This window comes from Octopus sinensis, linkage group LG4 (genome assembly GCF_006345805.1).
Source record: "Octopus sinensis linkage group LG4, ASM634580v1, whole genome shotgun sequence".
NCBI classification, from domain to species: Eukaryota; Metazoa; Mollusca; class Cephalopoda; order Octopoda; family Octopodidae; genus Octopus; species Octopus sinensis.
Window position 1 is genome coordinate 147,892,356 of NC_043000.1, and position 16,429 is coordinate 147,908,784.

General features: G+C 36.3%; 1 protein-coding gene across 2 annotated transcripts in view; it reads right to left on the bottom strand.

Moving 5' to 3' along the window:
• LOC115211068 (tripartite motif-containing protein 2-like) overlaps positions 1-16,429 on the bottom strand; it is a 45,165-nt gene that overhangs the window by 553 nt on the left and 28,183 nt on the right. For both annotated transcript variants that reach the window (XM_036502544.1, XM_029779955.2), the window contains exons 2-3: positions 1,483-1,780; positions 1-314 (exon numbers count right to left, since the gene is read on the bottom strand). The exon at positions 1-314 is cut by the window's left edge and continues 553 nt beyond it. In XM_036502544.1, coding sequence (XP_036358437.1) covers positions 1-314; positions 1,483-1,645 — 477 coding nt within the window. In that variant the 5' untranslated portion in view covers positions 1,646-1,780. The remainder of the gene's footprint in view (positions 315-1,482; positions 1,781-16,429) is intronic.

Here is a 16,429-nt window from a genome sequence, read left to right on the forward strand (position 1 = left end):
CACAGTAACACAATGTTTGCAGATGTCTGTGACAACAAAGTCTCCATCAGGACTGATAGCAAGACCATATGGGAACTCAAAGAACTTGCTGCTACCACATACTTGGACTAAGTTGCCCTCTTGAGTAAAAATTTTGATGCAAGCATTCACACTGTCTGTTACAGCAATGTTTTCTTCATTTGTCATTGCCAAACACATTGGGTAGTTAATCTGATCAGGTCTTATTCCTTTGCTTCCAAATTTTATTTTTAGGATCCCTTCACTTGTAAATATTTGTACCCTGTGGTTTTCAGAGTCAGCCACAACGATGTCTCCTGAAAGAATAAATGGACTAATTAATATAACATCTAATCTCATATTTCCAGGCTAAAAAATCTCTCTAAAATCAAGGATAAGGAAGTAGAAATATTGACAATAAAGAACATGAAACTAAGAATGGTGCTTATGATAAAGAGATGTCTCCTAATAAGAACTCCAGAAAATTGTCTTGCTGAGCTGTATACATATTCTGAGGAAGACCATCTTCAACTGATATATATATATATATATATATATATATATATATAAAGAATTTTTTGCATAATAAGATAAAAAAAACCCCAAGGTTGTGTAGATATTAAAGCATTTATAGATAGAAGGTCTTTCAGCTGTTTCTAGGATATTTATTAATTATATCCCTTCATTGGAGACCGTCTCTGATGAAGGGATATAATTAATAAATATCCTAGAAACACCTGTAAGACCTTCTATCTATAAATGCTCTAATATCTACACAGCCTTGGTTTTTTTATTTTATTCTGCAAAAAATTCTTATATACACACGCTGACATAGAACCAATGTTGAACCCCTTATTCGCAAAATTACCAAACCTGGAACTTAACTATGGTCTGTCTATAGCACTTATTCAGCATTACCTGATACCTTTGGGTCTCAATGACACCATTATCTCTTATAACCTCAACTTTCTCTCTCTCTCTCTATATATATATATAAAGATAGACATTTATTTATAACAGTTCTATCAAAACTATCATAGATTTATTTTAATCTGTTTCATGAATCAGCATTCAAAAGAAAGCATCTGGCTAATTAGCAAGGACTTACTCACCAACATACGCCAACATCAAGCCCACAGACACGCTATATCTTCACACTACTTCAACTATAGTAACTCCACTCCTTGGAGACAGCCAGTAGCATACGACCTCTATCTGAACACACTTGAACACATCCATCTCTCTTTGTTCCATTCTGTAGCTCTCCTACACTAATGATCATCCCAAATCTTCTATTCATACCCACGTTTTTCTTGTAGCCATCAATGTTTTAATGATATTCGTCCTTCAAATTTTTAATCATTAATCTCATTCATCTATCTTGGGTCTAACTGTAAGAGGCTATGAAATAGTAAAATTTTAGAAAAATGAAAGATGAATTCAACTATAAAACATTCTTGTGGAACAGAATTAAATATTTCTCACCAGATTTTGTTACAGCAATTCCGCAGGGCATATTGAAGCAGTTACGACCTCGGCCCTTCTTGCCAAACCGGAGTGTTAGCTTACTACACTCGGTTTCAGCTCCCTGTCTTGACTTGTAATTGTCCATATGTAGGATACGGCGTAATAGATACATGGCCACCATTAACTGTTGTTTACTTTCTCTGTAGCAAGTGACGAAGTGTTGGTATTAGGAAATTTACTGAAAATGGGCTGCTGGACAGTGGACAGAAGAAGAGGTAGACTTCCTGGATTCATGACAGCCACTTGATCGACATTGCTGCAAAATAGAATCATGAAACAGATTACCTTTTTATCTATGACGGACGCAAGTAAGTTGGTCATTTTGTATGTTTAAAAGTGTTTATTGTCAAACATTTTGTGTCTAAAAGTTGTGCAACAACATCCAATCCAAACCTTGAATAACATCCACACAAAATTTTGCCCCTTTGTGGGCAAAATTTAAAAAATTCAGAAAGGCTTCGTGGTTTGATTTTAGCCATATTTATTTTCAAAAATGGCCAGCGGTCACCACAAGGCCAGTGGTCACCACAAAGTCAGCAGTCACCACAAGGCCAGCGGTTACCATGAAGCCAGCGCACAAGGCAAGCGTGATGCCAGCGAAGCTGTAGAAACAAAAGAGCAAGATTTCCCGCCACTATTTGCTGAACCTGACAGCTTGAATGCCACTAACATACCTTTTATATATTTCTGAGGTAACTATTTTTTCTTCTTTTTAACCACAAAAAAGGGTGAAATTTTGTTGTTATTTATATTTTTGTTCCAACTGTCTTTGCTATTCGTTTCTTATCTATAAAGAGAATGATTTGTTGTTTAGCTCTAAGTCACCCTTCATTGACCTTATCTAAGTTCAAACACATTTCAGTTATGGCCATCCTGTCTATTTGAATGTCAAGGGTAACATTATCTAATGTATCCCTTTGTTTTCTCTTGTTTTTTTTTTAAAGATAGTTTGACAGCTATTTGTAGAAGGTCAAGCAATTACAAAGACACTCTTTCATTTGCTTATGAAATGTGTCGGTCATCATTTTAGAAAATACTTCCGATGGTTGGACCATGTATTGAAGTTTCTTGCAACAGACACAAATTAGATCCTTAATTGGATACACAAAGATACACTCGTAAATGAGTATTATTGTAATACAAGCAGTGTCATTCATTTCCAGTATTCTAAGCAAACATGTTTGGCCATGAGGAAATACTACCTTGCCTGGAAACAGGTGAGGGTTGGCAACAGGAAGAGCATGTCGCCATAGAAAATATGTCTCTATAAACTCTGACCCATGCAAGCATGGAAAAGTGGACGTTAAAACAATGATATTGATGATAAAGATGACAATGGTTTTATTTCTACAAAGAAACATCTTAGAGGTTCTTAGAGTTATCTTTATATATAAAAGTGAAGTTGTGTGTCTGTCTCCTACGATTTAGATTCCTAACTACTCCCACATTTTGTGGTGCAGTTTAACCAAAAGCAGGTATCTTATAGTCGTGATTCATATCGAGCCCTTCTGGGTATTAGCGCGCATCTACGATGAGTCTACGATTTAAAAAAAAATTTACCATAATTTTTCCGCATTTTTAATGCATTTTCGCTCGGTTTATATAAGGGAAGTAACTCTATAAATGCTTATATAGTTATTTCCCTTACAAACCCGTGCAACGCCAGGCGATACTGCTAGTTAAATATAACACAGACACTAAAATACCAGAAATGTATAAAGATATTAGAGAAGTAGTTTAGAGACAGAAAAGTTAAAATTGTGAATTACAAACTACATCACCTGAAACCAAGAACTTACAGACAAATGAAAATCCAAAATATAAATCTGCATATTGTGAATGTCAAATGTTGAATAGATTGTTTGCTAGAGTTTCCAAACCAGTAACTTCAAATTAAACAGTTCCATCTTTGTAAGAGACACCCCTGTTAAAAGGACAAACTGAAAGCTACTGGAAGAACTAGAAAAGGGCCACTGCAAATATGTTAAACAAAAACAATAGGAAAGTAATACTGCCATACTGGAAACACTCTTAAAGAAGATGGTAAACAGAAAACCTCTAGGCTAAGATCTGATAATAACAGGATTTGAGTTTAAAAAAATCTCACCCTTTATTGCTTAAATTTGGTAACACTTTGGAAAAGTATCTGGGATATGTTAGATAATGGCTGAGAATTGCTATTACTCAACTTATTACAAAAAGTACCTAAATTATCTGAAGTAAAAATTATCATCCAGTAACCTGCCAGAACATCTTTATATATAAAAGTGAAGTTGTGTGTCTGTCTCCTACGATTTAGATTCCTAACTACTCCCACATTTTGCGGTGCAGTTTAACCAAAACCGGGTATCTTATAGTCGTGATTCATATCGAGCCTGTCTGGGTATTAGCGTGCGCCTACGATGAGTCTACGATTTTAAAAATAATTTACCATCGTTTTTTACCATTTTAATGCATTTTTCGCTATTATATAAGGGAAGTAACTCTCTAAAAATGTCTACGATGAGTCAAAGATTTAAAAAAAAATTTACCATCATTTTTTTCCCATTTTTAATGCATTATTTTGCTATAACTCTCTAAAAATGCTTATATAGTTATTTCCCTTACAAACCCGAGCAACGCCAGGCGATACTGCTAGTTATAATATAACACATGAGTGGATTATCAGTTTAATACAATTAGATAAAGTTCTGTAACCATTGGTAACTGCTACTCAATATCTCACCAAAGACTTATTACATCACTTAACTTCTCAGAGGTGATAACAAATAAATCAAATCTAATACCATACATTGCCTAAAAGGCATCCTGCAGGGCAATATTTTCTAAGTACTGCTCTTGATCCTTTTCTTAAATTAATTACATACCTACTTACAAGACTATTGAAAAGGTTGCAAGGCGCAATGAAAAGTTTAGGAAAATAAAAATAAAAAATAAGTGGGAATTTTACTGGTGAGTGTGTTACATTATAAGGCACAAAAAGAAAATGACTCTCCCCAGACACAACAGAATACTTACAAAATGTTATCATTATAGAAATGAATCTAGAAATGATCCCCACCTTTTGCTTGTAGATAACCTGATGCCATATAAACCAAAATTTGATTACATCAAAAGGCGATTGGATCGCAACACCCAATTTTCCACAGATATTGGAATGAAACTTGGTAAGTCCAAATATCTACATTTGATGGTAAAACATGAATATAAGAGCTTGTAAATCACTCAGTATTACTGAAAATTTCAACATCAGTGAGGCTGTAGTTCAGTGCTTCTCAAGCATTCTTTACTTATGGATCCTCTTTGATTCCTATTTCACTTGGGTGAACCCTCCAGACTAGTCAATGTTTAAAGAATATTTTTATAATTGAATATTATTAGGAATTGTATAAAACAAATTCTTAAAACATTTTCCTTATTGTAGAAATATAAGCAATTTATTGCAGATAAATTTTAACAACAAAATCTCACATGGACCCTCAGGGGCCATATGAACTTTGGTTGAGAATCGCTGATGTAGATCATTATATTTCCCATGCAAGGAGGATAGCTATGGCCTTATGGCTGTATTAACTTCATTCAAAACACTATAACACTAAAGCAACATCTCTAGCAGATGCAAAAGGTCATTAAGTTTTTGACTCAAATTTGCAAAGAAATAAAAACATTAGGAAATCAAATGAACTTGGAGGCATCAAATAAAAACTGGTGCAGATTCCACTTTAAGGAATATGGGAAAATCCTGCTTAACAGAACAACTAGTAGACTAGTGTGGAGGCGCAATGGCCCAGTGGTTAGAGCAGCGGACTCGCGGTCATAGGATCGCGGTTTCGATTCCCAGACCAGGCGTTGTGAGTGTTTATTGAGCGAAAACACCTAAAAGCACCACGAGGCTCCGGCAGGGATGGTGGTGATCCCTGCTGTACTCTTTCACCACAACTTTCTCTCACTCTTACTTCCTGTTTCTGTTGTACCCGTATTTCAAGGGGCCGGCCTTGTCACTCTGTGTCACACTGAATATCCCCGAGAACTACGTTAAGGGTGCACGTGTCTGTGGAGTGCTCAGCCACTTACACGTTAATTTCATGAGCAGGCTGTTCTGTTGATTCGGATCAACCGGAACCCTCATCGTCGTAACCGACGGAGTGCTTCCACAGTAGACTAGTTCAATGAGAAAATTTTACACGGGTGTCTAAAACAAAACCTCAGTCCATAGTGAGAGTAAACCATAACAAAAGTCTGTTATGGAATTCTCACAGGTTTATAACATCTCAACTTGAAGGTTATCTCCATGCAAACCAGTAGCAAGTATTAACTGCAAATATCAGCTACATAAAGACAAAAAGATAGAAGTAAACAGCTGATAACAAATGTAGGTTATGCAAAACCAAACTGATGTCATAGGCTACATTATTGTCAACTATAAAAGAATATCATCTAGATATTACCTTCCCATGAGGTATGACATGGTAGCCAGAACAACCTGGAATAGAGTGAGAAAAAAATGGTTGGTGTTAAGAAGGGCAGAAACCAGTAGAAACCATACCAAAGCAGACACTTGAGGACAATACAATACTTGGGCTCATTGAATCCAGTGAAACTATCCACTCCATGCCAGCATAAAACATTGACATTAACCCTTTAGTTACTATATTTATTTTGAGGTGCTCTGTGTTTCTTTCAATTAATTTTAAATGTAACAAAGAATTTAGTAAAATAACTTAGTTATCATTCAGCTAGTGTTAGGATCATAAATTGTGACTGAGGTTTGGTGGAAGATTTTAATTCAAAACTTATGAAAATAAAACTTTCACTACAGAGACAGAGGCACTTTCAGCCGGGTTGGTAACAAAAGGGTTAAATGATGATGTTGTAATGATGATGATATTGAAACTGACTGATCAAAAGTATAGGTAGAACCTATGAATAAAAACAGCAACCAAATTAAGATGCGCCTGACCTGATATTGGTATTAGGGACCAGAACAAAGCATGTTATGCTGTAGTTATATACAGGTAAAAATGAAAATGAAGATATCTACAAACTATTGATAAAATACTTGCAAATCCAGTATTAAAAATACTTTCATCTGTGTACTCATAACTTTTGGAACAATAGGATATATACCAACCTACTTGGATTCTTGGAGAAAGAATGCAACTCCATAATTCACACACAACTAAAAAAGCGATGATGATCTCTGGGACAATAAAAATCTGTGAGACCTTTTAAAAATTTAAAAGTTGAATATTTGTGCAAAGGATGAAGAGAACAAAGCCTTTTTTTCTTTACAACTTTGCTACCAAAATATCCAAGTGGAATGAAACTATGGAAACGAAAAATCAAAGACAAAACGGGCAGAAGTGCTAAAATGACATCTCAGGATGTTGAACCACACAAAACAGATGATAAGGGAATGCAACAATCGGAGAAGCACCATGTTTGAAACGACCTAATTCATGCAAGCAAGGTAAAGTAGACATAAAACTAATGATGAAGATAATGATGATGATGATGATGGGGGTGACATAGAAAGAAAGGAAGAAATAAATTCTCAACTATAGTATGATCTATAGATCTTTTTCTATGATCTAAAAGAGTTAGATCATATCTCTTTGTGTTTATGATCTAAATGCAAAGATTATGACATCTGTTTGAACATGACTTTCATTTTTATCTGAATGGTATTCACTGGTTCCATTGTTCTTCAGATTGTTTCTATAAGATTCTGGCACGTTGAGCAAAAACATAAACCTTATGCTAACAGAAACCTGTGCCATATAAAAGAGTTCAAAGAGCAATGTAAAATACTAAAACAATTTATATGAGGGCAGTGGAAGTAAATTTGTGTATTGAACTCAGCTTGGCATCTTGAGTTCTGTGACTACAAGAATAATTTATATATTCAAAGTAATGTTCTAAATCTGGGACTTATGATTATTCTACAGAAAAACTAAGTTAAAAACAATGTTTTTTTTTCTAGTTAATGTGAGTAAAGAACAATAAATGTTAGTTACTAACACTGGTGCAATGTCACAGAAATAATCAATTCTTCAGTCCCAGTACTCGTCTAATACTTTAACAACCTGAGGAGGATAGAAGGCAAAACTAATCTTGACAGGATTAGAACTCATAGTACTAAGAGCCATCAATTAGATACCATTATGTATTTTCCTTGATGCAATAACTATTTGGCCAATAAATAGTGATAAATCATGAACATTGAATTTATCAAATTTCTGTTGAAATACACTACCTTTATTTTGATTAATTTAAAAATAATCAAGTAGGCGTAGGAGTGGCTGTGTGGTAAGTAGCTTGCTTACGAACCGCATGGTTTTGGATTCAGTCCCACTGCATGGCGCCTTGGGCAAGTGTCTTCTACTATAGCCTCGGGCCGACCAATGCCTTGTGAGTGGATTTGGTAGACGGAAACTGAAAGAAGCCCATCGTATATATGTATATATATATGTATGTATGTGTGTGTGCATATGTTTGTGTGTCTGTGTTTGTACCCCCAACATCACTTGACAACCGATGCTGGTGTGTTTATGTCCCTGTAACTTAGCAGTTTGGCAAAAGAGACCGATAGAATGAGTACTAGGCTTACAAAGAATAAGTCCTGTGGTCAATTTGCTCGACTGGTGCTCCAGCATGGCCACAGTCAAATGACTGAAACAAATAAAAGAGTATTTAGTAAAATAACTTTATTGCTATTAAGCTAGGGTTTGACACTTAAATTCACATGAAATTTTGATGGACAGTTTTAATTTGGAACGCCTTGAACATGAAGTGTATATCATAAAACCAGGGAAAGTCTCATGCAGGCTGGTATTAAAATGGTTACATTTATACTGAACTAAGAATGATACAGTACTATGACCATACCTTTCCCATTGGTATCAACCCTGTAAATAAAATGGTTACAACAAGGAATTGAACCAAGTTGTATTGCATTACTTGGCTTACCAAGAACTTATTTCTACTTTGCTGTAGAAGGAGTGGTTGGTGTTAGGAAGGGCATCCAGCCGTAGAAACATTGCCAGATCAGACTGGGCCTGGTGCAGCCTTCTGGCTTCCCAGACCCCAGTTGAACCGTCCAACCCATGCTAGCATGGAAAGCGGACGCTAAATGAAGATGATGATGAATGATGTACTTTCTGAAATATGATTGCTAACTTAGGTACAAGGATATGAAACACAGAAAAAAATATAGCTGATTAAATCAACTGTAGTATATGATTGTTACTTATTGACCTCGGGCAAAATATGAATTCAGAATCCAAAAGCATGAAATCAAATATAACAAGATATCTCGTATGTTGCTCAACTGATTCTGCTAGTCTCTCTCTCTCTACCTTCTTGCACTTACTAAACTATGAAAAAAATATTTAAGGCAAAAAAAAAAAATGATTTAGTCATATGATCTTTAATATTTAATACAACATGCAGCACAGCAATTAGCTTTAAGTATGTTTAAATCAAGAAGAAAAAAAAAGGGAGAGGCATGAATGGAACACACTGGATGATGGAAATAATCAGGAAAATGGAAAACTTGGAGCTTATTCAAATGCTTCATACATTGAAAGTTAAGTGTTCTAAGGGAATTCATAAGCAGTTGGTGTTATGTGCTTCTTGAATTTTTATAGCATTTTTCTTTGTTAAAAGAAAAAAAAGAGACAATTTTCCTAAAGGTAAATTGAAGAAATATTAATAGCAAAATTCAATCTACATATATTTTGTCAGAGGCATATTTAAATAAATCAGAATTACTCTTTAGTTTATTTTTTAAAAAAACTTTTTGTTCTATTTTCATAAAAACTTGTGAAAGTTCTAAATATATTTTGTTGAGAAAATGTTCATAAAAATTGGCATAGAATTAAAGTAGCATTTATGTGCATTATGGAATTTATATCACATATGAAAAATGGTATTTATTTTGTGGGAAAAGCCTAGGAGAAGGCACTCTGAAACCAAACCTATAGTTGATGTAGCTACCAATCATCTTGCAATGCTCATCACAGGATTCCAATCACAGATATTTAGAGTTAGATGTGTGTTATAGAAGCATATATCACTTTAATTGATGTGCAATTGTTTCATTTTGTTTGGTTCATCTTGTCTCTCTATCAAAGTCCTTTGACGCTGTTGGAGTGGCAACCATTTGGAGGCATACAGTTATGAATCTATACACAAGGTGATAGGAAACGTAACCTAATGTAATTGTCATGTTTCCATGTACAGAAATAGCTTTGGTTGAGTTTCCTGTGTCTGTTTAAAAGAGTACCATTCATTCAGTCATTTTGTGTGTGGGAAGGCACTAGAAAAAGTGCCTGTTCAACTGTGCAGGTTAGTTCAGAGCAACTAACGATGGTTCATTAAAAACATCTGCTGGTGGTAAGTAAAAACCCTCCAAGATCATGCAGAATGTCCTGAATGTGAGACTGTATGTGTTACTTAAAAACTGCAATGTCTCAACATAGATACAATAGCACTTTTAGAAACCCAGCTTTCTGGTGAAGTCCATTTGACAGAAGATTTATTTGGGTTCAAAATATTCTGGGTTTTCTGGGTTGGAAAATAAAAGGGTATTAGAAGATTTGTTGTATTAGAAGATTTGAATGACCAAATAGCATAACTGATCAAATAATGGAAATGAAAATACCTCTCACATGTGCTCATTATGTCTTCATTCATTCTGTGTATGCACAAACTCTTCAAGGCAAACAAAGACACAATTTTATCTTTCTATGAGTTACTCCAGAATATCAATTTTGTTACACCTACACATGAAAATCATCTTATTGATCTGGGAGAATTTAATGCTCATACTAGCACTTGTGCTTGTGAAATATTCGAGCGAGGTCGTCGCCAGTGCCGCTGAACTGGCTCCTGTGCAGGTGGCACGTAAAAAGCACTATTTGGGCGTGGCCATTGCCAGTACCACCAAACTGGCACGTAAAAGCACACACTACACTCTCGGAGTGGTTGGCATTAGGAAGGGCATCCAGCTGTAGAAACTCTGCCAGATCAGATTGGAACCTGGTGCAGCCATCTGGTTCGCCAGACCTTAGTCAAATCGTCCAACCCATGCCAGCATGGAAAGCGAATGTTAAATGATGATGATGATGATGTTGGCAGGAAATTTCACATTTGGAGTTCACATGGCTGCCATAGCATTGGTCATAAGAACAGTAATAGATTGCATTTCAACTTTGTTCTGAAAATTAATTTAAACATTTCTAATACTTTTCCATCATCACCATTTAAAACCAGGCACAAATTAAGACATAAAATAACATGGACACATCTGTAATCAAGGCAAGGTTACAGTATTGATTTTATTCTCACTCAAAAGTCTGATACGCATGACATCTGTAATCTACATACTTTAAGTGGTAAAGACTGTAACAGTGATGATAAACTAGAATTAGTTTAGTTCAAATTTCAGATTTGTAAGAAAATTCATATGAATAGTGCAAAGGCATGAAAGTGAACTGATGCTAATAAATTAACTCAATTAGATACTTTGGTATTTACACAAAATAAGTTAAATGATATATGTTTTGATGGAAGAATTTCACAGATCAGGTTTATGATTTCGGCATTACTATCTTGGGAATCAATAGACACACAGAGGTTAGTCTGACAATAACAATGAAATATGTCACCTCTGGAAGAAAAAAAACAAGGTTTTATTTTATCCCAGTACAAAGATTATGAAGTCCTTATAACTCCTATAAGTCACAGAAAGCAGAGCTGTAGTGAAATTTAAAAAGATTGAAAATACTTGGCAGTCAGAAATATCATTTCTTGGCTAAGCAACTTCAGGAGAGTGAATTGCACATTAGGTACCACTCTATCTGTATTTGTTGTCCTTACTAAAGCCTTTGACATAGTCAACAGAAACGCTTTGTGGGTGATCTTTCACAAACTCTGCTGTTCACATCAAAATTTGCATGCGTGATGAAAGAATTGGGCCAAAAATGAAAACTGGGGTTGCATTTTATGCAGAGCTTCCCGAAGAGATGACCGTAGACAATGGATTATTATAAGGTGACATTGTTTTCGCTATATTTTACTGCACAGCTATCTTATAACTTTCAAAACTGCAATGAAGGTATTGAAATTAGATTTCATACTCTGGGAAAGATTTTCAATTTATGACATTTTAAAAGTAAATTCAAGAGCTTTCTGGCTCTACTTAGAGAACTCTGTGTGTGTGTGACCCTCACTACTGCTAAATGATTTTATTCTAGATGTTAAAGACAATGACTCAGCAATACCCATGCTGAAATCTAAACACAATAACAGCTTGCACAGCACTGCTAAGACTCTCACCTACACAACCAAGTAGTCTATAAACAGCAAGAGCAAAATCTCTAGCTTTGCAATGAGGTGGGTGTTATTTTCGAATTTTCTTCTAGCCTCGTCTGGCCCCCGTGCCGGTGGAACGTAAAAAGCACCATCCAATCGTGGCCGTTTGCCAGCCTCGTCTGGCACCTGTGCAGGTGGCACATAAAAAGCACCCACTACACTCTCGGAGTGGTTGGCATTAGGAAGGGCATCAAGCTGTAGAAACACTGCCAGATCAGACTGGGCCTGGCGCAGCCTTCTGGCTTCCTAGACACCAGTTGAACCGTCCAACCCATGCCAGCATGGAAAGCGGACGTTAAACGATGATGATAATATCTAAACAAAGACTAGGATCTCTTACTCCCAGCTGTTGGATGGCTGTTGACTTTAATGAGCTCATTCATCCTTTGATAAGTTTTATTTTTCATCCAGAAGAGTGTTCAATGAAAACCCACCTTCCTTACTAAACAGGCTTAGTAGGGTGGCTGGTTTAGTCACCAATGGCTCAACTGCGCAAGAGGTTGTACAGTGTTACATGTTACCAGTAGTACTAAAAGTGACCTGACAATATACATACATCATCTCTCTCACACACATATTTCTGCATGATCTCCATAAAAATGGTGGCAGCACCAACACCATCACCACCACCACCGCAACCAACAACAACCATCACTGCCGCCACCACCAATAATGACTGTACTTGATAACATGACAGTAAAAAACAAAGAATACCAAGTCTGAGAGAATCAATCAATTGATCTATTTCATATGAAATACAATACTTGCCAAGAAAGTGCAAGGAAATAACAACTAAAGAATATCTGATTCTCTTGATTTTTTACAAAAAGGAAATAATCAACACAACAACTTATGGGTCAAAGAGCTTATATTGCTCTCTTTACAAAGTTCATATGCAGCAGTAAAGGTTAAAAGAGAACCACCATACTAATATGTGTAGATTCACACAAATGGGTGTGTGTTGTGTGTGTGTGCGTATATATATATATATATATATATGTATATATATGAAGTGTGCTTCTTAACCACACAGCTATGGCTGTCCCTATATCTGTCTGTCTATATATGTGTGTGTGTGTGTGTGTGTATATATATATATATACACACACACACACACCTGAAGGACCCTACCCACTTCAGGCAAATGGCCCAGCTCAACATGTAGGAAAGATGTAGTCAGAAATTCCAGATGTTGTACAAACAAAAAAAAAGGAGAAAAAATTTTTTTTTAATGCGCAAGTGTCTTTTTGTCTGTGCTTGTTCTCCCCGCATAACTGCTTAACAACCAGTCTTTACAAGTAACATAACACTTCAGCAAAAGAGATCAATAGAATAAGTACCAGACTTGAAAAACAAATTGGGGGATAGTTTGTTTGGCTAAAATTTTTCAAGATAGTGCCCCTGCATGGCCACAGTCCAGTGAGTGAAACAAGTAAAACAGGAACAAGATACAAACACTCAACCATATGTGTGTGTGCTGGTACCACATAAAAAGCACCCAGTACAACTCTGTGGAGTGGTTGGCATTAGGAAGGGCATCGAGCCATAGAAACCAAGCCAAACAGACTATGGAACCTGGTGCAGTCTATGGCCTCGCCAGTTCCTGTCAAGATGTCCAACCCATGCCAGCATGGAAAACAGGTGTTAAATGTTGATGAGGATGATGATGTATGTATATATACATGTGTGTGTGTGTATATATGCATGTATGCACATATATCATCATTTTAATATCCACTTTTCAAAGCATACATGTATTGGACAGAATTCACAGAAGCAGATTTTCTATAACCAGGTGCCCTTCCTGTTTCCAAAATTCACAAGTTTCCAAGCATATCCATGGCTGGACAAGTTTTATACAAAATTGGCAAAACAAACAACACTATTTGTATGATGGCACCATTTGTTTACTACATCATGATATCAAGACAAAGACACATACATGGTGAAAATCTACTCATGACCAATTAACACCACTTCCTAAACTCAGTAAGTCCATGCAAACGTTCTGAGAGTCCAAAAAGTTCTTGAGCATGAATTTGTTTTCAATGAATAAAACCAGCATCACCTTACTGGCACTCGAGCCCCGTGCTAGTAGGGTATTAAGAGCAGCATCCGAGCGTGATCGTTGCCAGAGTGGCTATCAGGCGTCCATGCTGGTGGCATGTAAAAGACACCACTTAAGCGTGATCGTTACCAGCATCGCCTTACTGGCATCTGTGCCAGTGGCATGTGTAAAAGATTCGAGCGAGGTCGTTGCCAGTACTGCCTGACTGGCACAAAAAAAGCACCCACTACACTCTCAGAGTGGTTGGCATTAGGAAGGGCATCAAGCTGTAGAAACTCTGCCAGATCAAGATTGGAGCCTGGTGCAGCCATCTGGTTTGCCAGTCTTCAGTCAAATCATCCAACCCATGCTAGCATGGAAAGCGGACGTTAAACAATGATGATGAAAGTGTTGCACAGCACTAACCCACTTTTCAACATAATCAATTATAAAATCAGTGGCACAACAGAAAATGAGGCGACCAGAAACCAACTGCACATCAGGTTTTTTTTGTACAAGTTTACTTCTCTTAGAAGAAAGTTCTAACAAGAATTGGGGATCCTTCACTCCCAGTGGTTCGCATGTTAATTAGCCAGATCTTTACCTTTTGACCTACAGATTTTTTAAAATAATTTTTTGTAACTAAACACTTTCAAATTTTGGACACTGGTAGAATGTGTCATATAAAACATCTTTTATTCTTAGCATTTTTGAGAAAAACTTATATTTATGAAGTAATTTCACGTTAAAGTAGTCCTATTTCAGTAATTTCAACCAATCAATGATGTGTATTCAGATGAAAAAATTACTGCAGTTGTTTGTCAACAAGAACTTCTGGTGGTGTATTTTTCATTTGTTACTGTTATTTATGACAACCCTAACCCTAAAACCTTAACCCTAACCCTAACCCTGAAACCCTATTCTACCAGTGTCCGAAGTTTGAACGTGTTTAATTACAAAAAATTTTTTTTTAATCTGTAGGTCAAAAGGTAAAGATCCAATTAGCCTATTGCTGGGACCTTGACAGATGCTACAACTCTGGATCAGAGTAGACTGTGTAACAATAATGGCTATAACCTGGTTCCACACTCCTCAGAACTCTGGAAATCAGAACCAGAGTCCAAATACTAGATGCAGTTTAAAGTTAAACCCAGGATTTTGTCATAATAGATTGAATTTGGCGGATGTGTGTCAGTTTCTTTTGCACTTTCTTAGAGAATCCAAGCATTTCTAAGTTTTTGTGCAAGTCCATAGTTACATAGCTCACTGCACCGATGGTAAAAGATACAAATGAAAATCTAGAGGCAGGGTACAAGATCTATATGTTCCACATTAGTTCACCATAAATGTTCTCTTTGTTAAACGATGTATGTCTGTATGTGTGCATGCATATATGTATTATGGCTTAGTCAGCAAGATGGCATTCGTGCTTTTATGCAAGACCTTTGAGACTGGTGGAATGGGGAATGGAAGTGTGTGTGTGTGTGTGTGTGTGTACACATGCCCATTAATATATATGAGTGTCTGTACTTGTGTTGAATAAAATAAAGTAATATAAAATTATGTTGTGTTGAATAAAATAAAGTAATATAAAATATAAAATTATCTGGCAAAGTAATTGATTGATATCTGTTCTGTAATTACGTTTAAATATTTGTTGTGCAAGATTTTTTATGTGAAGTCGTGTGTTGAAACAGATATTGTTATATTTTGGAATGGTCATATTGCCAGTTTAGCCAATAATTAATATATATATATATTACTCATGATTCCTCATTTTGGCACAAAGCCACTATGCAAAGCATGACATGTAGTCAGTTTAAATGATTCCTACCCCCAACTCTTGCTCACTTCTCGACTGCTGATTATTGCATATCAATCATGGAATCATGAATGGCAAAGCTGACTTCATTGATATATGAATGTACATCGTAAAGGGATTTGATCCTTTGTTACTTTGTCTTGCCTTTTTCACTTGATCTATAAAAACATAAGGAGTGGCTGTGTGGTAAGTAGCTTGCTAACCAACCACATGGTTCCGGGTTCAGTCCCACTGCGTGGCATCTTGGGCAAGTGTCTTCTGCTATAGCCCCGGGTTGACCAATGCCTTGTGAGTGGATTTGGTAGACGGAAACTGAAAGAAGCCTGTCGTATATATGTATACATATATATATGTGTGTGTGTGTGTTTGTGTGTGTGTTTGTCCCCCTAGCATTGTTTGACAACCGATGCTGCTGTGTTTACGTCCCCGTCACTTAGCGGTTCAGCAAAAGTGACCGATAGAATAAGTACTGGGCTTACAAAGAAAAAGTCCCGGGGTCGATTTGATCGACTAAAGGTGGTGCTCCAGCATGGCTGCAGTCAAATGACTGAAGCAAGTAAAAGAGTAAAACCAAAAACAAGAAAATATACACTTTGTTAATGTACTTTTGAAGTGAACACCCTAGCATAGCCATGCCCTACTGGCTAAAACCAGAAGAA